The 22081-nt window shown below is 37.1% G+C and overlaps 2 protein-coding genes across 8 annotated transcripts in view; both read right to left on the reverse strand.

The window, feature by feature from the left end:
- Positions 1 to 8699, reverse strand: part of MYZAP (myocardial zonula adherens protein) — a 65348-nt gene extending 56649 nt beyond the window's left edge. The window contains exons 1-2 of one of the 2 annotated variants that reach the window (XM_064389247.1): positions 8573 to 8699; positions 8320 to 8476 (exon numbers count right to left, since the gene is read on the reverse strand). The gene's annotated coding sequence lies outside the window, so the exon portion shown is untranslated. Of the gene's footprint in view, positions 1 to 6473; positions 7242 to 8319; positions 8477 to 8572 lie in introns of those variants that run through there. The other variant, XM_064389245.1, reaches the window with a different exon arrangement.
- CGNL1 (cingulin like 1) overlaps positions 8573 to 22081 on the reverse strand; it is a 56521-nt gene continuing 43012 nt past the window's right edge. For 3 of the 6 annotated variants that reach the window (XM_064389182.1, XM_064389184.1, XM_064389185.1), the window contains 5 exons: positions 16459 to 16542; positions 15196 to 15320; positions 14533 to 14641; positions 13482 to 13645; positions 10702 to 12917 (listed from right to left, as the gene is read on the reverse strand). In XM_064389182.1, the coding sequence (XP_064245252.1) occupies positions 12773 to 12917; positions 13482 to 13645; positions 14533 to 14641; positions 15196 to 15320; positions 16459 to 16542 (627 nt within the window). In that variant the 3' untranslated portion in view covers positions 10702 to 12772. Of the gene's footprint in view, positions 8700 to 10701; positions 12918 to 13481; positions 13712 to 14532; positions 14642 to 15195; positions 15321 to 16458; positions 16543 to 22081 lie in introns of those variants that run through there. The other 3 variants (XM_064389186.1, XR_010347661.1, XM_064389187.1) reach the window with 3 other exon arrangements.

The following is a 22081-nucleotide window of genomic DNA, read 5'->3' on the forward strand; positions in this document are numbered from 1 at the left end:
CCTGAAACAGCAGGAGTGGGTAGCCTGGTTTTACCATAACAAATTGCCTAAATGTAGACATGCTAAAAGGATAATTTTTTTTTTAATCAAAATCTCTTGTCCATCTTCAGGCTAACTGCTGACACAGTCCAGGGGAAAAAGAAAAGTTCCTGTAACACATTATCAAGTGGAATATTAATCCTATGAGATTTGGGAATAATTGCAGTCACAAATTGTACAAGAACTCACACCTGTGGTCATTAAGGTTATAAAGTCCCATTCGTATTGCTACAAAAATGAGGTTATAATTAACTTCTAATAGCCTTCACTTTCCAGGGGGATTAAGATCTATTCTGCCTTCATCATCCCTAAGGCATGAAAGCCATTATAGCAGAGATTATCAAATGGACAGATGCATGTAAAACAGTTCAGAACCAGACTTAGTAAGAACTGGAGGCTTGATCAATGATGTTTCCTGGAAGCTGTTTCTTTTTTTCTGCCAGCTCTCACTGTTGCATTCTATAACCACATTTAGCTCAGCACCACGTAACTTCAGGCTCTCTTTTTTGGGTATTACAGCTTATGTGAAAATTTTAGCCTGATAATGGTCATAAAACAGCCTGACACATATCAGAAACTGAGCCCTCAAAGTCAGTTGCCATAGGTGCTCTTATATGCAATATACAAACCAATATATAATATTGTGCAATTTTTCTCTTGAGTAGTTATTTTGTCTTTCACTGGCAAATACATCTTTGCTGCATTTGCTGCTACTGTTACCCTTTTGATGTAACAAATGTACAGCTACCTGAATGTTCAGCTTGGTTTAGCTACAGGCATCAAATCACTTCTCAGACCTATTGATATAAATGTTTGCTTTCATGCTTGGTATAAGGCTAGTACAAGATTACTGCAAAAATTCAGAGCCTTTCTTGCTGATCTCACAGACATAAATCTATAATTAGGAATTCCTACATCAGGAGTTTGAAATGCAGAATACACATTTTATTTGAGCAAAGCCCACAGTATGTATTTTATGTAATTATTTCATTTATGGTTGAATTGAATAAAAATTAAATTCCTGGAGTTACCTGCAATAGTACCATGCTTCCATCTTTACTGATAATGTAGAGTCACAGACTGCAATCGTAGAAAATGTTTCTTTTAATATCTTCTGTTTTACATTCTACTTAAAGTCCCTCTTCCTGTTCAGTTCTCAAAATACTTTTTAACTATGTAGCAACAAGGTAAAAAAATGCTAGATAGGTCAATAAGTAATGCAATACCACATGGACAGTAATTTCCCCTGGAAAAGACAGAAGGGACAAAAGGGAATGGGTTAGTCAGGAAAAGCTGTATCTGGGCATGACCACAGAGCAAGTCCACTGAAGCCAACCAGGTAATGACAACAGTACCAGGATTCTGCTGTGCACCTTCATGCATCCATGTCAGTGCATTTCACACAGTTTGTACCCCGAGCATGTACTGGGAAAAATGAAAATTACATCTGGTAGTTGTGATTTGTAGAGCCAGACTGTAAAAATCAGTTTATAGAGGAACAAAAATTACCACTACTAAGATTTCAAAGAAAGCTGGAAAGCCCTAGAAGGGCAGGTTTTTCAATAAAAAAGTATTTTTTACTCCTGTTTAGGAGGACTTTTCATTAAGCATGTGAATAAATCATAATTGTACACTTCTATAGTAACAACTTTTGATTTATTAAGTTAAAAAAAGACTGGAATTTAAAATGAACTGAGAAATATGAAATCTATTGAGACAAATATAGGACAGTTTAATTTATCATGTGTCTGTAGCTGAATACAGCACTCTAATTTTTCAGTCACAAATTCTTAGGGATCTAGATAACATCACTTCAGATGTTGTTGAAGCATACAGGGCATCAATGCAGTTCTGATTCAGCAGAAAAAGTACCACCCCCTGATTCATCTTCAGCATCTCCTTTTCCATGTAGGTCTCCCAATCAGTTCACAAGTGGGTCACAGCCCACGGCGATGTGGCTCGAGATGCACATGAAATGCTGGAAGCCTGTCACTCATTCTCCAGCAGTAGGTTTGGTTTAGTCAGTCATGCAAGCAGGACAGTTCAGCATAGATGTCATATCAAAATAATGCAGCAGAGGAGCAGCAGCATTGTTCACACAGGGGTGTGGCCTGGCCAGGTCACGCAGTGGAACCTGTTAAGGTAGGTAGGAGAGTAGAAAATAGGCACACCCACTGTTATATTGCCAAGCATTTAAAATCATGTTCCACTCCCTAGAGATAATAGCCAATGATAGATCTCTTCTGATTCCAGCACTGTCACTGTGGCAGGAAATAAGAAAATTTTAGAGGCAGAAATAAATTGTGGAGTGCAAGTTCTTCCATAAGTGTGAGGAATGTACATATTTCAGGAAATCACTATATGTGTAAAAGAAGTCACAACTGACTTCTTTTAGTTTAAAAGGGGAAGATGAGAGATTTCATTTTGTTTCTCCACAGGAAAGGGAACATAGAAGAGTAAGAAGGGCAAAACCAATATTCTGCTTCAGCTCTATCTTGTGATAGAAGACCAGAATAGCAAGTGCTTGACTTCAGCCCTGCTTCGGGGCAGAGGATGATGGAAACCAGGCATTTGTCTAGAACATCTGTACAGATGCTACAGAAGTTCTCAGCTGTTTGGCTTCTCCCTTGTTTCAGATCTGGTTTAAGACCTCCATGTTCTCTCATATCAGAATGATGTACATGGGAATTTAGCAGTCCTTAATGGACTCTCACAGCCCATTGCCTGTTCACACAGACAGCTGGGACAGGGAGCTGTCCATAAAAGTTGTTTAGTGTAAGTGAAAGATTTTTTGTTTGTTCTATTATTTATTTACTTTCTACATACTAAAAGAAGTTTATTAGAAGTCATATAAAAAGAAAATAAGGTGGAAGAGGAGGAAGGGGAGGTATTTTAACCATAAAATATCAGGTCATACTGACTCGTGAAATCAGGGGACCTTCATCAGGAAACTTGGGTCCCTCCAGCTCTAAAAGTATTCTAGCAGACATCTCTGTATCTACAGTATGATGAAATTTTCTAATCCTACAGTATGATGAAATTTTCACCAAGAACTGTCTCATTTCCTTTGTGTGTAAGTCATCATAATAATAGAAAAAAGTAAAGTCATAATCAATACAGAAGATAATGTTGGGTCTAACTGGACTAAAGTTATTAGGAGGAAATGTAGGAAGGACTAAATAGTTAAGGTACTTAATAATAGCTGAGCCAGCATGACTAAATATTACTTAGGGGACTTCCCCTCTAACGTTGGTCCTAGGAAGGAAATGGATTTACACACCTCACCACTTATATATTTGGTCACACACCGTATCTGTGAACCTGGATGGCCACTCCCCAGAATTCCCGTGTGTCATCCTTCAGGATGCTGCAGCCCAGAAAGAGATAAAAACTTCTGTCATTAGCATTAACTTGAAAATTGCATTTCTCTGGACAATTGGCTGCTATTCTTTTTCTCATAACTTCCCCATCCTTAGGCATTTTGCTGCAGTTCTGGCCTACCCAAGTTACTTCTTTGAGAAGTTTATTACAGGATAATAGAGCACCATTCCCACCTCAGGAAATCTTTGAGAGGAGTTAGTGAAGGACTGAAAATCTACCTGAGTGGCTGGACTGACTAACACATGGAATTCTATTAGTTGGCCTAATAGAGCACATTTTCCTATATTTCTTGCTGGGGCGGAGTTCTGTCACCTTGCAGGGGTAAACAGAAAAGGCATATCAAGAGATGTGTTTAAATTCTTCTCCGTTGCAGCTTTGCATGGAAAGCAAACAGTATAGGGCTGCTGTGTTTATTTTCAAAATGCAGCTTCTGCAAAGGGTTTTCTTTGGCCATTAGGTTTCTCTAAGAGGAACTCACAAAGCTTTTTAAAATTCACACATACACAGTCACATGCATGAGAGTTTGGATGCAAGCACAGAAAACAGATACAAGAGGGGTATGGACAGCAACGAGTGCTTAGAACAGACCTGTCTGAAACACCAATTCTCCCTGGTACAGAACAAGAACAGAAAGTCACCGAAAATCATGACAAGAAAATTGCCCTACTTGTGCTCTCATTTTTTAGTAGCATCTGCCTGATAATAACAGAGAAGTAAACGGAGATGCTCTCAATATTAATGTGGGTTAATAGAATTAAAGTAGCACAAAGGAAATATCTTACTGCCTTTTATAATTAACCTGGAGATCCATTGCTGCCACAGGTGACAGAGTAAAGAAGCCCTGAAGGAAGAGGCTGATACACACATGGTTGTGGGTGGGTTTACAGGCTCAGGTTTAGGTCAGGCAGAATGGTGAGGTGGTTGCCATGAAATCAGCTGGAGTTATCAGCCAGATTTACCTGAGAGAGACTGACAGTAGTCTCTGACACAACTGACATGTGGGGAAGGAAAGGAGGGGATCTGCCTTCCTATGGGGCCCTGGGAATTGGAACTGTTGAAAACAGGATGTTAGACCATCAGTCTGCCCTGGAAATTTCTATAATCCTACCTTTTAGAGAAATATTTACCAAATTATTAATATAGTAACACAAGATCCAATCCTCCTCCCACCACAGTCCACAGCCAAATTTCCAGTAATTTGCACTTCTGTAGAACAGAGGTTATAACCTATTAATAGCATGCACTGGATACATTGAAAACACCTGATGGTTGTTAATTTCCTAGCTTGTTTTTAGTAAACAATTTGGAGGACTAACAAACATTTTCAAAGTCTTAATCCACTGTCCTACGACAGTGTACTTTTGCTAAAGGATTAGAATGAAAAGTACACCAAAATACTCTGACAGAAGAGAGGTTAGCAAGGTCTTATTGAGACATTTTGGTACATGTTCCACTTCTATATGACTGGATTTACAGAATCTTTATGAATTTTGGGGTTTTCCTCTGTTACTACACATATTTAGTATTTTAATGGATTAACAAGAGAAGAGAGCACAGTCAAAAAGATCCTAAAGAATTTACCATTGGATAAAAAATGTTAAAGTGCCCCTCATAATTGTATTCCTGCTGAACATTTCTGTAGATTTCTCAATATTGTTTTCCTCTCCTTGGCTTATGCAAAGGACGGTGCCCAGCGTGGGCGTAAATTGCAAAGGAAGTTGAGTATTACTAGAACACTTTATGCATCCTACCCATACAAACAAATCTTCCTGTTTAATAGGGTGCCTTTTCTGCATAAATCTGCTGTAACCATAAGCAGGATTTCATCATCATTTGGAATAATTTCAGTTTAAAGGTGATTTTCTGACAACAAAGGAAGCATCTAGAAAAACATATTTGGCAGAAGTTTTGACCCTGATGGGAACCTGACATAAACTTCCTCATCTCTAGGCTGGATGTCTGCAGTGCAGGAAAGGCACACAAGCACATGTGCAGATGGTATGGCTAGATTGATCTTTGTCTGGCATAACTCCAGCCGTCACATTTTCATGAATAATGGGTGTTCTTACCAGCTGTGAACTTCCGGATTTTGATAAATTATCACCATCAATACCAGTGTGCCTAATCATGCTGTATATTAAAAGTACCAATTTTTATTATTCCTGCTCTATTCTGGAGGTTGTCACTTTGTTACACTGTCACTGCACAGTCAAGAAGATATACTGAGCTTTTTCTGTCCTTCATAAATTTATTTCTTCAGACTCAGAACCACTCAATTTTCTGTCTTCTTACAGAGATATGCAATAGTATCTGAGTACTTACAGCACCAACGTTTTTATAGAAAAGCACCATCCTCCTTCTCACATCAGTCACGTCATGCACCTTAAAACCTTGAATGCTACTTTGACTGTGGTTCTACACTGAAAAGGATTTTTGTGGAGCAGCATGTCACTTTCTGAACAGACTATCTCCTGAAGGGAAACCTGGCGGCTGTGTCTCGTATTGATTTCCATGGAGGAGGCCCCGGGGCTGCCCCGCACCCGGCGCGGCCCCGCTCTGCTGCCCCCTGCGGGCCGCGCCGCTTCTCCGACCCTGCTGGAGCTCAGCCCACACTCCACTGCCGGGCCCAGGTTTAACATTTCTAAACGTCTTCCGTCAAAAAACAGTTTGTTTGGTTTTTTTTTTCCTCAAGAGCCAAGCTCTGCTAAGCACAGAATAGCTTCAGAGGAGCAGCAAAGTTAACTGGGTGTTAATGTCCCATTTTCCCTCTACATTACTTCTAATTTGTAAAAATGGTAAAGGTGGTAAGAAAAATTGCACTGACAAGATAAAGTGCCAATCAAAGTTAACATGCGTTTCTTGTATCTGGCTCTTACCTCCACTCAGCTCATCCTCAGAGCATCCTCCCAGGCTCACAGCTGGCAGCTGGGCACACTCACAACTGTGGTAAGAGGCACAGCTCCTCTGTGCCTGGTTGGTATTTTTATATACTTGAAAAGTAAAGCTAAAATGACAAGACTTAAAAAAAGTTTGTGGAATCAAAGCTCAATTACCTGATATCTAGTGCTCTAGGCTCTGCAGACATAGGAAGTGCAGGACTGTTTCATCACTCAGAGTGGAGACCTATTCAATGCAGGAATTACCCTGTGCACTGGTGCTGACACCCCACAGAACAGAGCTGAGCCGACTGCATCCCCAACTGAGCTTCCTGGTATCCAATTTCCTCCCTGCACTGCCCTTCAGCTGCAGCTGCTAATGTCATTTAATGGCACATTGACATGGATGGGTGCTGCAGTTTAGACACAGCCTCCTGAGGCTTGGGTAATCCGGCTTTGAGCAGTAAGCACCTGCATTCCCTGGAAAAGTATTGTGAGGCTTTACAGTAAGAGCCACCAGGTGAATACAAACACTCACCAAGAGGCAAGGCAAGCAGATACTGCACAAGTGAAAAAAGCTCCTTATTTTGCTCAAATAAAGTTGAAAGACAGGTGTTTCATGGCTGCAGTGTGTCCTGACATTTCCTGTGCGACCACCCTGGCAATGTCACCACAGCAGGCGGCAGATAGTGCCTGCCTCTCGCTCGTGGACACATGGTCAGCAGAGTGAAGTAAAACAAAATCCCACGTATACAGTACAGATTTCACCCACAAGGAAGAGAAGAACCAGCAAACACCTGGAGAGTACAATCAGGACAGGGGTGTTTTTTGAGTTTTTCTTTCTTTCCCATCCTCTGACCAAAATACCCCAAAACTCTAAACTTGCCAAAAAACCACAGAATATCCCAACAGCCACCTATTAAACAGCCACACCTTTCTGTCAGCACCTGGGAACCTGTCATTGCTGTGAAGAAGGTAATATTAACTCATTAACTCTGTTTCCCACACATCTGGTGGTCAGACCTCTTCTCTCTGGCCTGATGCATCTAAGCCATGCACTGGGTCTTCCAACAGAGTCTGCACTTATCACTGATGAAGAACCACAACTGGGAAGGGTAAGAGATGCCATCAGCCCGGTACTGTGTTAGAAAGTACAGCACAGCCTGCTAGTCCTGACACACTTACCTGCACCTTTATAGGGCTGCTGTGTTGCAAGCAGCTGGCCCAGCAGGGTCTCTAATTGCAATCTGCTTCATTTAGAAAACTGAATGTCCACATTCATTATCATTTTGAGTTGGCTTGTTATATCCACCCAGACCACAGTTTTCCATTGTGACTCAGTAATGCTTAAGAAGTTCACATTTGGGAGGCACATTGTGATCTAAATTACGAATTTGATCTTATCTCTAAAATAGCTGGACACCATACACAATACATACTGAAATAGCAAGACACAGTGGGCTGTGTTTAAAGTACACATAGCCTAATTCAGGAAGCTTCCTTTCTTTGGCTGGCTGATTTTACTGCTTTTACATAGTTTTATTTTACTCACTTTATTATTTTTTCCTTTTCACTTTTCATAGCCATTCTACCTGTTTCACAATAAACCATTTTCTTGTTCGAAGAAAACCAGATTTGAAACTCCCCATAAAGCAAGGAAATTTATACTTAAGGCTGTTGTTCTGCAGAAAAGACACTCCACAGAACCTGCTGGTTACTGCAGTTACTTCCATCTCACATGTGTGCCAGGATCCTTAAAAGTGAAGGGAAGGTCAAAATCAAATTAATCAGAACTGGATCTTGAATCTTTCCTGCTGTCTGTATTTTTTCCTTACTCCCCATTATGCCTTTTGGTAGGTCCATCCTAGCCAGCCTGCATACAACCAAGATGAAAGGAATACTTGAAACCAGTGAAAATAGCTTTGTAACCTAACACATGAAGCACTGTTCAGAAAGCCTGTTCTGCTGAAAGTAGAAGTACACAGAAGGCAAAGTAAAACTCAGGTTACCTGTAATGAGTTACCTGTAGTGAGTTCCTCCTCTGCACTCACATAGAAGTGTTCCTAGTTTTCCTACTGACAACTTGGAGAGCTTAAACTCTCATCCTCCACCTGTGCTCTGAACTTAAGTAATTTTTTTTTATTGCCTGTTCTTCTGCTAATGGCATGAAGCTTCAGGATCTAAATAAAGCAGTAAATTGCTATTAGAAATGGAAAAAAGATCAAATGTTCCAGCTTACATAAAACAGTCCCTGCTGACTTCACATTGGTACCAACCATTAAAGGGCTGTCAAGCTGCTACTGAGGTAGGTGAGGCAAACTGACTGCTGCACTTGGCCTTGTCTGCTGAACTTCACTCCCCTTCCTCTTAAGTCTTTCCTTTCTTACATGTTAAAAGAAAAACCTGTAATACAAAAATATCTTTCTATTAATTCTATACTTTTTCTCAACAGCCCAGTGCTCCTGAGTAAATTTTGAGATGCCAATGAAATTTTCCTCAATATAATGTGGTAGGGTCAGGAGGTTAAACATGTGACCTAGTCAGAACCTTATACAAAAAAAGAAATTAAATGTGTAAGAAACCCTGGCAATTTCTAAAGAATGTTGCTCTTTCAGCAAAGTCTTTGACTATTTTGCAATGTGACTTCAGAAGTGCAGTTGGTAGAAATTAAGCAGCTGAAATGTGTAGCTCTACTCACAGGATAGGAAGCTCCAGTAAGCGAAAAGAATCAACATTTAATTACTAAAATATGCTGTGTGATCCAGAAAAGGCTTAAAAGCTGAAGCTATTGCACTATGTAGCTCACTCAGCAAAGCACACAGCTGGTCTGTAAAAAATTAGGAAAACACATGGCTTCTGGAACAGTTTAGAAAATTATTTATAAATCAGAACAGATTATTTAATCAAGAAAAGGGAGGAATTAAGTTGAGAAGAAAGAGGATAAATCAGAGGAATACACAGATTAATCAACAAGTTACAGTCTCATCACCAAGAGCTGTGGGGGGAAAACGTGCCTGGTGATTGAGCAGTAAAAAGCACAGTGATGAATTAAAGTATTTGCATAGTACAGGAGTTTCCTTAAATAAAGTGCAGTGCAGGGAAACAGGTACAGGGGACAGCAAGAAGATGACAACTTTTCCTTTTTATTTCTTCAGGCACTTACAAGAGATATGATGTCTGAAAGATCTTAATGCTTTTATGAAAAGGGATGCCTTCCAAACTCAAGAGCATTAAAATGCATTATTGTGATGAGTATCTTTAATTTCATTAGTGAGTGAGTGAAGAGTCTATGGAGGACAGGAGGATTTTCTTCACTTGTTTAACATTCACATATTTTGCACTGTATAGAAGCTGCCATGTAAAGATCTTGGAGCACTTGCCAAATGTTGGTGATTTAAAACAGAAAAAAAAACCTCTTGTAGAAGTAATTTGTCTTCTCCTATCTACCATAACAGACTCAGAAAACCAAGGCCATTAATCCCACAAAGGACAAAAAGTTCACTGTTCACTATAGATTACTTATACTGAAAGACAAGCATCCACAATAAAAGTCATCAGTTTAGGCTTATAGAAAAAAATTATTTGGCTCAGGTCCGTTTCTACTACAATTAAGAGCTATTGTAGTACTGTGGAAGAAAACTGAAGGTCTGTACAGCTCAGAATTCAAGCCATGTCTCTGTAATACACTAGCAACTCTGATGTTTATACCAACTTCTAGGCACTATACTATATGTCTTTTAACCATATTTCTTTACATATACTGCCCTATTGCTTCCTTTTATGAGTCAAGAGCTTCTTCTGAAATTCATTTTAAAATAGATTACATGAAAAAAACCAGGAAAATGTTTCTAAACTAAACTTTGACTGAACATGAGCTTTGAAGAAAGCAAAGAGGAGGTGGAGTGAACAAATAAGATGACCTTAAACTACTATAAATTTTGTTTGTGCTAATGAAGATGATTTTACCATCATTACAGTTAACAAGTATCGAGAAACAGAGCTACCAACTGCTTGGTGAATGAATTGGAATATCCTTTTCAGTGTCTTAAGACTTTCAGTCATATGATTTGAGAACTCTAAAGAGGAAATACCACTGGCAAGTCTAAGCGAAGAAACTAAAGACAAGTTCTTTTTCTGAAAAAGAGGAGGTTACTAAGAAGAACTGCTGCCAGTAGGAGTCTGCAACAATATTGTCTTCCTCCTTCTAAGTTCAAATGAGGAGTCTTCTAGATGTTACACCTGCCACCTGCTTTACAAGTTACAAAGAAAGTAGATAGCCAATGAGAAAAAACATGCAGAAATTTGTTTACAGCATCAATATTTCCTAGATAATTATTTTCTTGGTATGTTTTAAACATGTCTTCTACAATATTCAATTATCATATCAAGGTATATGCACAAAATAGAACTGAGAGCACTGACTGTTTATTTTAAGTGAATTTTTCTTTTACAGTTTAGTGTAACTGGAGGTAGATGAAATATTAAGTGATTTTTTTCCAGTGGTTTGAAATAAGTAATCTATGAACATTACAGGATAGAGTACTGGGGATTGGAATCAGTTGCTTGAAGTTAAGTCTACATAAACATGCAAATGAAACAACAAATAAATCACAGCAGTTTCTATGATGATTGTCAGTACAGTGTAGCACAGGTCTTCTTGGATGAAAGGCTGTTCCTGTGATGTCAAAATAGCAATGCCAATACTGCAAGATGTTCCATGTGCATGCTACTGGTAAAGATACAAGATTCAGAGACAACTTTGGCATTCCTGTTATTTCCTGTATAACTCAAATGATCAAAAGCAAGTTGAAGGGAATTACATGGCAAAGAGTTTGTGATCTGCTATGCAGGAATATATTTCTGACCTCGCAGGCAGGAGTTTCATTTCATGCAACTGTATGAAAATGGATACTGCCATTGTCGGGACTTTTGCCTTAACCACATCTGCCAGCCTCACTGTCAGAGCTGTTAAATTTGTCCTCTGCAGCAGATTCCTTTGTGGGAATAATGGAAGTTCCCAGCAACTTCAGTTCAAAATATTTTTTACAATTCCATGATTACTTCATCAAATCAATGAACAAGTGCTCATTAACCTGTAACTGAGAACAAATACTGATAAATAGACAGGACCTAACTATGGTTTATTAACAAAGTTTTGTAGTAATGCCCTTTCCTTAGAATTCTAGATTTGCAAAGGAGCAAAACCAGTCTGGTGTAATACAAATGGCAAAAAATAATTTTAGCAACGAAATAGAAAATGTTTTAAAAATAAAATCTTCAATGCTCTTTCTTTTACATTTCCCAAAAAGTTTGTTGAATAGATGGATAACCCAAAATACAGATACTTCTGTAAACTGAAATACCAATATGTATCTGCAGATATGACCATGCACTGCAATATATCACTAGTAGATGGTCAAGAAGAACTTAGAAAGAAAAATCAGATAACATGCTTTCCGTTTCCTTGGTGCAATTTCTTGCCAGCAGCATAAAATTTTCGTATCAATAAACGGCATGTACTTAAAGTCAAAGACCACAAGTAATTTTACTGGAACAAGTGGGACTCTTTAGAAACTTGCAATATAAGACTGTCCCAATGTCCTCAAATCAGCAGGCCTATAACATTCTGCCTCTGGCAGAACTGCATTCCTTTCAGGAAATGAAAGATACCAAGTAATGACTGACATCATTCTCACCCTTCCCTACTAAGAACAGAAAGCTTCCCAAATTAAGTTTACACGGAAGTTGAAGCCAAGTCTCTCTCATCATGCAGATGTGATGGTCCTTTTAAAGTCAACAGGCAGGATTAACATTTGACCTCTAATATACAGAACACATACAATAAAACTTACACTGGTATTTAAATGTACTTCCTTGCCCAGGAACTATGAATCTGCTCTGTAATGCATGAAATGTATTCATTTTCATTTGTTTTCCTCTTAGTGAAAACCCAAAGCATTCAATATAAACTTAAAGATATTACATATCAAACTGATTTATATAATATTTGAAACTTTACAAAATAGTACTAAAGTAGTCAATAAAAAGATAAAATTTAAAATATTTACATTTTATACACAATTTCCCCTTACTTACAATTATTAAATTATCTTCTATAGTTTCCTTAATTTTAGGGAAAAGCTTTTAACAACTAAAAACTAATTTTTAATTAATATCAAATGGCTTTTTACTTGAACAGAATTTTAGCAAAATCCCATTTCCAATGTGAAATGTTATTCTCACATTTCCAGTAGCAGTTTATAGATATATATATAGTTTTATAGGTGTTTTATAACGCAATCCTGTTTTCTATATTAAACAGTGGAGATCTAAACAAGAAAATGGCACAATATAGATGGAAACATTGTATTTCCAACTCTTAAATCCCTTTATGTCATTTGGCTTCTAGAATATCCAGTTTCTTGATAATTTATGTTATTCTTCCAGTACTTTCAAGGAATTGCATCCATACTTATTTAGATTTTTGTGTCATCATCTTTTGAGAAATTATTTCCTGAAGGTACTTCACAGAGACTATCACCATCCGTGCTGAAATCATCGTCATCGTCGTCATCATCATCAGAATCAGCCAGCACTTTGCTTGGTGACTTCTTCAGTCTACTAAAACAAAAATACAAATATTTGCTATTCAAACAGCACATCTACACACAGAACACTGAGAGAAAGCTTTAAACATTGACAGGCAGGATTTATATTTTTGAAGGATGTCAAAGTGCTGCAGCAGGGGTTATCACAGACTACATCTTACATGAAGGAAACATGCACAAGATCAAGCAATCACATTTTTAAGCACCTCTAACTAAAGTGGCAGAGAGAGGAAACTGTAAACTTTGCACACTGGGATGTTCACAGATGGCCAAGGAAAACTAACACAGGATGACTGTACCTCTCAGCCATTAGGGAAATTTTTACTGCTACAAATGGTAACAGTGTCAAGTCCCACCACTTTTTTCCATTTTATATTCCCTGCCTCAATGACTTTATTCAGTAGGGAGATCTTAGAAAGCTGGGACACCTACAGAGTTTCACAGGTCTCTGTCAAACTGTGTGTGCTGATGATAAACTTGCAGAGGAAGCTCTCAGTTTATGGACTACAGGAGCAAGTGGTCAGATGTGTGAGAAGTGGTGTGATACAGAATTGGAACGTCTGACAACTCATCCTACCTTAATTCTTTTTTTGCAGTGTTAAGCTGTCCTTGCAATTGTTCATTTATGTCTAGTTGCTCTTCAAGTTCTCTCTGGAGTTTCTTTTTAGCATTTTCCAGTCTGTCTATTTCTTCTTCAGCTTCTTCAACTTGACGTTTCATTGCTTTCAAACGCAAACTCAACTGCAATATTTACATGTCACCTGATTAGAGGACTATTTTAACAAAGGAATTTTATTCTTCCAGCATCTATGAGAAGGAGAATAAAGACAAAACTTTGCCTGTGTAGTGACACTGTAATCCTCTGCTTCAGAAATATTTGAAAGTCAGCATTAGACTTTAAGAAAAATAATGTGATACTGGTTTTTACTGAAAAAACTAGATACTGAAAAACCAGCAGCAAGCAAAGAGAGCTTTGGTAGAGTAAAACACTATTATGTGATAGCAAGAGCTGGTTATCAATAACAACAGAGTAGAGTTAAAAGTGTGTCTAAGTTAAGCGACTTTAACAGATACTATAAAATAAATTTCAAAAACCCAGAGGATTGTTTAAGATCATTCCTGAAATGCATGTCTGTAATTTGAAACACACTGTTCATTCTCCAGCCAGAATATTAACTGTTGGCTCAGGTGCTGAAACAAACCATGTTTTACTCAACCAAGACCATGGTAATGGTAGAGCACATTGCTATTGGAACATCAGTGTGTACTTAGACTTACAGCCTATATTTGACAGTAAACAGCTTTTTTTAATACAAAATTTTATGATGTCAAAACAATATATTACCTGTTGGTGTATTTATAGGATCAATTACTGTCTGTTATTTGCTTTACTTCTTAAATTAGCATTGCTTTCTGTAACTGCTTTCTTTGCATAATTTTCAAAATTAATAACAATTTAGTACTAGACAAAAGCACATGATGCAATGGCAGCTGCAAATATCACTAAATGGAAGTTCATAAACAACAGAGTAATCAGCATCTACCCCATTTGTCTTGTATATTTTATACATGATGGGTTAGGCTAGTAGGATTAATATCAGATATTTGCATATTAGTTTTTCCCCTACCTGGTCCTTCTGATCAGTCAATGACAGATGTTCATCATCTACTTGCAACATTAACTCCTTCACTTTTCTCTCGAGTCTGCGGTTACTTAGTTGGAAATTGATTCTATCCCTAGTGAAAAACCAAACCCAGGATAAGACAGGTTTGTAAAAAGCAACTGAAATGCTCCCAATCCTGATAATTTAATTCTTCAACACTCTTATACGAATTAAATAAATAATTAGGCTCCCTGCTTGGATTTACTGATTCCATGCAACGTATTGAGAAATTTGCTCATAAGCAGAAATGACTACGGAGAATTTCTTCTGACACCACAGCAACATTTAGCAACAAAAGTATACTACTCCAAGATTAAACAAAAAGCAAACGTGAAAGTGGATGTTACAGTACAGTTAATATTTCTAAGCCCGTTCCTGATATTAGACTTCTATAAAATAAGGAGCTATGGAACCATGTTAGCACTGTGCCCAGTTGTAAATTTTAAGATAAACTTCTACTGTGTTTGCAGTAAAAAAGAAAATTTGCAATACTTTTATGAAACAGTAACCATTTTAATTTGGTGGAAAAAAAGCTCAGGTTAATTTTAAGAGAGATTTAATATTAGCAAGAGGCCTTAATAACAAGCATATATGTGCATGTTTTGATCTTAAGATGACTGGTTTTACCTCTCTTCATTTGCAAGTCGTTCTTCCAGCTCTGTGATCCTTGCCTCCATCTGAGCAACAAGTCCCTCCTTACTGGATCGGTAAGAACCCTCCAGGTGAAGGATTCGGCTCTTCAGGTCCTTGTTCTGTGGTTGGAACACACTTGGTTAAAACACACTCAGATAGACAAATATCACCTTAACACCAAATTCATGTCTCCAGAAAAACATATATCAGTATGTACAGTGATCAGTATGGTATTTAGTGAACTTGGAAAGTCATTGAGATTTTACAGTTTACTACAAACAAATTTTCTACTACTTTGGCTTATTGAAAAGAATTTACTGTTCAGCTTCAGTTCAAGTTTTAGGATTAAATTGACACTTAAATCTCAGGTAGTTGCAAGCCCCTTCCAGCAGTACTTTTTAATGTGCCAATTTTTTTTCAAATACTCTGTCAGATCTGTCTTATGTTACACTGAATTCTTTTGTAAAATTCTGTGTTCTTGCCCTGTAAATCACTGGTGTATGGCTAGAACAAGCAGACAAATTACTTACATCCAATACCACTTTATTTAGCAAAGCTATTACTGGGGTGTCCCCCTGCCTTTCTTAATTCTCCAATGCTATTCCTAGTACAAAAATAGCTTGAAAAAGATTTGTAAAAGGAGACTTTTTGTTAAGATTTACACTTATATTTTCCGGAGGCTAGGTTATATAGGTTTTCAATGGAGACCTAGTCAAAGAATTGACAGAAAAAAAATACCCCAACAAATAAAGAGTTACATGATGAACAGAAAAATAAAGCTCTTTGTTACAGAAATTCAAAGCATGCTCTCAGGTCTCAAACACAGAAAAAAGGACTATGACAGGAAGATCAGAACTAAAGTATAAGAATGTACATAATATATACCAGTAGATGGCATTCTTTTTTCTCAAACAATTAAGAATGAGAGCAATGTCACAATTGAAGGCACCTAATTAGGTGTGTTGTACTAACAGGTTCTCTAAATGCCCATTACAATCTGTTTTATGTTCTTGAATTTTTAAATAATACTATGACCAGTTGTGATATCTTTCCTCTGGATCTCACTTAAGGGCTATGATAAGTAACCTTGCTTTCAATGACCACTGAACTGCAGAATTGTTTATTACTACATAAGAAAACACCCAATTAAAACCACAATTACTTTAAATGATATCTTCAACAGTGTTCCTGAAGGACTGTTAAGCTGTGGCAGAACAGCTCCTCTGGAAGTGGTCATTTACAACCAGACATAATTACCTGTCTTTCCAAGGAAATTTTGTCACACTCCAAGTCTTGCTTTATAGCTCTTTCCTGAAGTAGCTCTGTCCTCATTTGTTCAATCTGTTAGACAGAAATGTTAATGAGAGACTTAAATAATATTTATCTATATTATACTGTGTTTTGTATATATATAAACTACACATACCTATGCAATAAGCAATGTGCTCTTTCTCATAACTCAAGACATATACATGATTTCAGATGAGCTTTACAGATACAATCTTAGACAAAACTTTCTGCTTCAAGAAGTCCAAGTTATTCCCAGCACTCATTCTAGGCATTTCACACCCACATTGGATAGTGTTGATGTTTACCATGTACATTCTGTAGCAAGGAACTCAACTCTGAGCTGTTCTATAAAAGACACATCATGTGGCAGAACACTGAGTTCTGGAACATCACATCCATCTTCAAACACCTTTTCCAAATGTTTTCTTCATACTTAAGTCTGAACCTCTAAAACTGTAAAAACTTAAACTTTTAGTCAGCAGCTTAAGCTTTTAAGCTGCTGATTAGTCTTAGTAAAGTTTCTCTTTATTAAACACAATCTGGTACCTGCAGACAAGTGCCCAGAACTCAGTGAAACACTCCACAGAGACTTGCAGTTTTCTGTATGTATAGGAGTAGTAAAAGCTCTTTTTCAACAGACTCTGCTGGATGATGGATACAAACATTGCTCCCCTCCTTCAGTTAATTTTATGTCTGTTGTACTGGAGGGGCACCAACCTCCGGATTTGGAGAGGGGGTGGGTTTTCTTGTTTTGTTGAAAGGTAACTTTTTTTACAGTTCCTGTTAACATTTCTGCTTCATATTCAAAAACCACAAGGAATATATACTCTCCATGTTAAAGATGTTAAAAAGCTACCTAATCAATACAGACGCAAGATAAGAATGCAAAATTAGTTTGCTTTACTTCATTATTGGACTTGATTGGAAAAAATACAGAGCTCAAAGAAAAACTCCAAACTACCTAACAGCTGCTACTGAAACTTTGGCGCTGAAGAACAAATTTGTAGGGCTATTGAAATACTTATCTTGCTTCTAACCTTTCTGAGACTCCCTGCAAATCTCTAAAAATGCTTTTACAGGCACAGAGAATGTTACCACAGCATTTGTGGTTTACACTGCACAGGCTTTTTATGATAGAAATCATCTGGGAACACAGTGAATATCTGTACCAGTTCCTGTCCCAGCAAAAAAAAGACTGATAAAGATTTCAGTGGCCACAGCACTCTTCCCTGCTTTGCATCAGTTACATATGAACTTGCATGAACAAATCATTCCACTTAAGCAGCTCTCAGTTACAAATTTATCTCAGTAAAGGACTTTCAAAAGTCATTGGGAATTCTTGCATAAAAAAATCCAAAGGCAATGTTAAGAATGTGAAGGTTAAACAAGTATAATAGATGAAAATTTGCCCTAGGTCTTATTTTTTAACCACATCATAACATTAAAATATACATTTTTAGTTAATAATGGTTAAAGGAAGTAATTTGCACTTTTTCTGGAGCTTGTAAATTGATATATGAATACAAATAATGGCAGCAATGCATGCAATTGCATATGTTATGCCACAGGATGGGGACAGAAGAGCAGAAGGCATTCCTGAAAATGAAGGTCATAACAGCTCCTGGAATACCAATGGCAGCACGTGGCTGTGTTCCCAACAGCTGGGTAATTTCTTAAAAGCTCTCACTGTCACATGGGAGCCTAATAACAACGTTTTATACGTGATATAATAAAATATTATATAGTAAAGTATTACTTTATAGGCACAAATTAGAATCACATGCGTACAATAGCTGTATTTATTAATGAAATATATGAAAAAAGTTATAATGTGAGGGATTACGTAGAATTTATTCTGCTGTAATTGCTTTAGCAAGACAGACATAAGAAAAAATACAGCTAAATTTGTGGTAAAATGAATGACTAATTAAAAATGTAACTGTTAACTGAAGAAAGGGGTTTTGTTTTATGTAGGAACTTGCTTAATGGACCCACTCTGAGGTTCCACTGTGCTCTTACTGTGCTCAGAGGCTGTAACAAATTTGTGCAGCTTTCCCAAGTTTTAAACTACGGAATTATTTAGAGGACAATTATTATATTTCCAAGATGACTGCTACTGTTGTTGGACACCTCTTGGTAAAAGCAACCTCACAGAAAGGTAGTGGGAGAGAGAAAAAGATCTATATCTGATTAGGATCAGTAAGCTACGTGCAAATATCTACAAGAGCTTGTTAAAAGAAAAGGGCAGCAGATAGAATTCTTGCTGGAGGAGACCTAAACTGTTTTATCTTCTTGTGTTTTTCAACAGTAAACACATAATTAACATGCACAAAGGAGAAAAACAGTTGTCTGCCAAAATATGCTTGAAGTTCCACTTATTTCACAGCAGTAAGATGAACCAGTTTCATGGCCATACCCTGTGTATGTACCACATGGGACTTCATGATCCATGTTCTACCCTTCCTATGTCTAATATATTATAGCTGTGTTAAAAGAATAAACTATTTCTGCAGCTTAAGGCAACACTTATCACAGCTGGATTTAAAGAATGCTAACAACAAAGAATTGAGAAAAGCAATTGTATCAGATTTTACAAAGCTTTATCATTCTGTGCCAGCTTTAGGATTAAAAGCAGCTGTTGAGTTCATAACAGTGAAAGCAAATTGATTTCTAATAATAATTGAGATGCCATCAGTATTGTTCATCATCTCACAGGTTTACAGCCTATGTTTCCTGTTAATTGCTAAATACTGTGTGTGTCTGTACATATATATATTTATAATACATGCCTTAGACAATTTCCAAGTATGTGACCAAAAAACCCAATGATTAATCAAGAAGAGAGTTAAAGCTGAAAAAATCCCTTTGATGCTTCAGAATTGAAAAACAACCTTCATATCCAGATTTTCATTTCTTTGCTACCCACAGCCAGTGCCAGGTAAAGAGCAGGTATGCAGCTCTCCACAGGGAACACTTCACCAAAAGAAAGCAGATTATGCAGTTCAGTGTAATTTCATCCTTATCTATTTATTCTAAAATTGTCATGAAAACTAATAAGTCCATTTTTCACACTTACTGGAAACAACTCTGAAGTCACTAGACTCTTGCTTGCACTGTCACAGAACACAGGAATTGATGAGGGTATTGTCAGGATTTTTCAATTATATTTGTGAAGTCAATACGGCAAGAGATACTTCATTTTACTTGTTCACAGGAAAAAAATCACTTACTAAACTATCATTTTGGTTGTCCCTGTTCCCCATGCCTGTCCCTGCCCAGGGGACTCTTTAGACTCAAAGAGCAGCTGAGTGCTCCAGCTTTCCATTTGTGTCTGTGTTAATGTGGTTTGAGCATTTTGGTCTTTCTAGAGTTACTAATACATTATTATTTAAAAACTAATAGGATTTGACCCACTTTTCCCCAACATTTTTTTATGTTTCCATTCTGCTGTGGTACTTAGAACAAGGCAAAAGGAGATGAGAACAGTGTATCATGCAGCCATTCAGATTCAAAAGTGTGTTTAAATTAAAAAAGAATAACATTTCATGGCAAGTGAAATGTGAACTATTATTCTAGCCAATGTTTATTCAAACATTCAGCTTTATGTAAAATAGAACCAGTTGTTTAAATTTGTTTTTACTGGAATTTTCAGTATTATAGTTCATTATCAGTATGTTAAAATAACATATTTATAATAATAGTTTTTAAAATGTAGAGGAATACAGATATTACCAAAATAAATCCATTATAATTTCTCATGTCATTATAAATGCTTAGCAGACCCTGAAATACTCTTTAGTAATTTGACTACTTAGTCATTCTGGCATAAAATCAAAACAAAGCAACCTTTATAACTCATGTGTGAAATGAGAAATTCCAGACCTCAAAATAAACATGTCTTTTACCCATTATGTAACATTTTAGTTACCAAACTGTATTTTAGGTTTCCATTCAGTTAGCAAATTAACTTCCATGGCAGCTATGACTGAAGTGCATTTATCCCAGGTTTACAACACAGGCACAGATTCCAGTATTAAAGGCTTCCTGATTTAACAACAGCATGACCCTTTGCATTCTATTTCACCCACTGACTCTGAGTCTGAACAGTATCAACAGAACAATAGCAGAAAGTCTTTATTACAATCAAACAGAATCTCAGTAGCCTGAGTTCAAACAAAGAAGTAATGCTGCCTTGGTGCTTGAAGGATGTGTGAGAGAAAGCTGAGCTCTACCTCACTTTAAACTCTCCAGCTGTCTCAGTGGAACACAAAATTTCATTGAAAAGACACAGAAACTAAGATTTTACTTTCTGTTCTCCCTCTAAAGCTACAGCTATCCAAAGGAATGTCAGAATTTTTTTTTTTTTTTTTTTCTGGAGAAAGAGAAATGAGAACAGAACAGATTATTGTGGGTAACTCAATGCTAATTGTCCTCTGAGCTTCTAGGAATTTACTGTGAGCTGTAGTACTTTATGTAGAGTTACAGCAGCAGATATGCTGTAAGGAGTTATGCATCAGTTTCAAATCTTTCAGAAAGCAAAAATAAAGCAAAGAACACTACCTAGACCATGATATTCCAAGACAGCCACATCACTGTATTTTTTTCGAGAAACTATTACAACATTTGCATGATCCTGACTACTCAGCCATGGATGTCTGGCTACTTCTGCAGTAATTGGGCCCCATACTCTACTAGTTTATTACAAATCTTTGTTATAGGACCTATAATTTCTTACGTCAGTTCTTTCAAAATTCTTGAATAACATTATTAAGGCCTCTGTCTTCAAACCAATGAACTCCTAATTCTCCTAAAACTTGGTAATTTCCAACTCGATGGTCTCATTTCCAATATATTCACTCTCATTCTCCCCACCTGCACATTCACAAGCTTTACTGAAGACAGGGGTAAAATTTCCTTTTATTTGACAGGGCATATCTGGATTACTTTTTATCTTGACAGAGGCCTCATCCTACAGTCTCCACAACTTCTTCCCTCTACTTATACAGCCAAAAACCCTTTTGTTACTTGTTTGAGTTACTATGATAGGTCTCACTTAACTTGGCAAGTTTTACTTTATCTTTACATTTTCTGCCCCATGAGATACAACCTCATTAATAAATCCTTCTTCCCCTCTTTCTGGGCTATCAACTTATATTGCATTTCTGGAACAAAAGACTGATGTTTTTATGTGGAAAATACTTTCCAGTTGTCTTTCATATATGTTATTCAGTTTTTACACTTGTAATGACAATAAAGCTTCCTCTCTGTTGAAACTGGCTACCATTATTGGTTCAGCTGATTTCACTAAATAATTCCACAATTTCCTAAAGCTCCTCCTCTTCCTTATTTGAAATTAAGATTCTATTATGCTGAATTACATTTCAGTATGATTAAAATAGTGATCTTTCAATATAAGAGACTCTTCACAATAAGCTTACTAGTCTTCAGTCTTTATACACATCCTGTGTCTGTTTTCCAGTTAGAATAACAGGAAAAAATGGTCTGTGATGATGTGGAGGAAGCATATTTCATCATGTTTGTGAACCTTGGGTTTTTTTGGATTTACCTGCTCTGCTCAAGTATAGCGTAT

The sequence above is a fragment of the Passer domesticus genome, chromosome 14, assembly GCF_036417665.1.
Source record: "Passer domesticus isolate bPasDom1 chromosome 14, bPasDom1.hap1, whole genome shotgun sequence".
NCBI classification, from domain to species: domain Eukaryota; kingdom Metazoa; phylum Chordata; class Aves; order Passeriformes; family Passeridae; genus Passer; species Passer domesticus.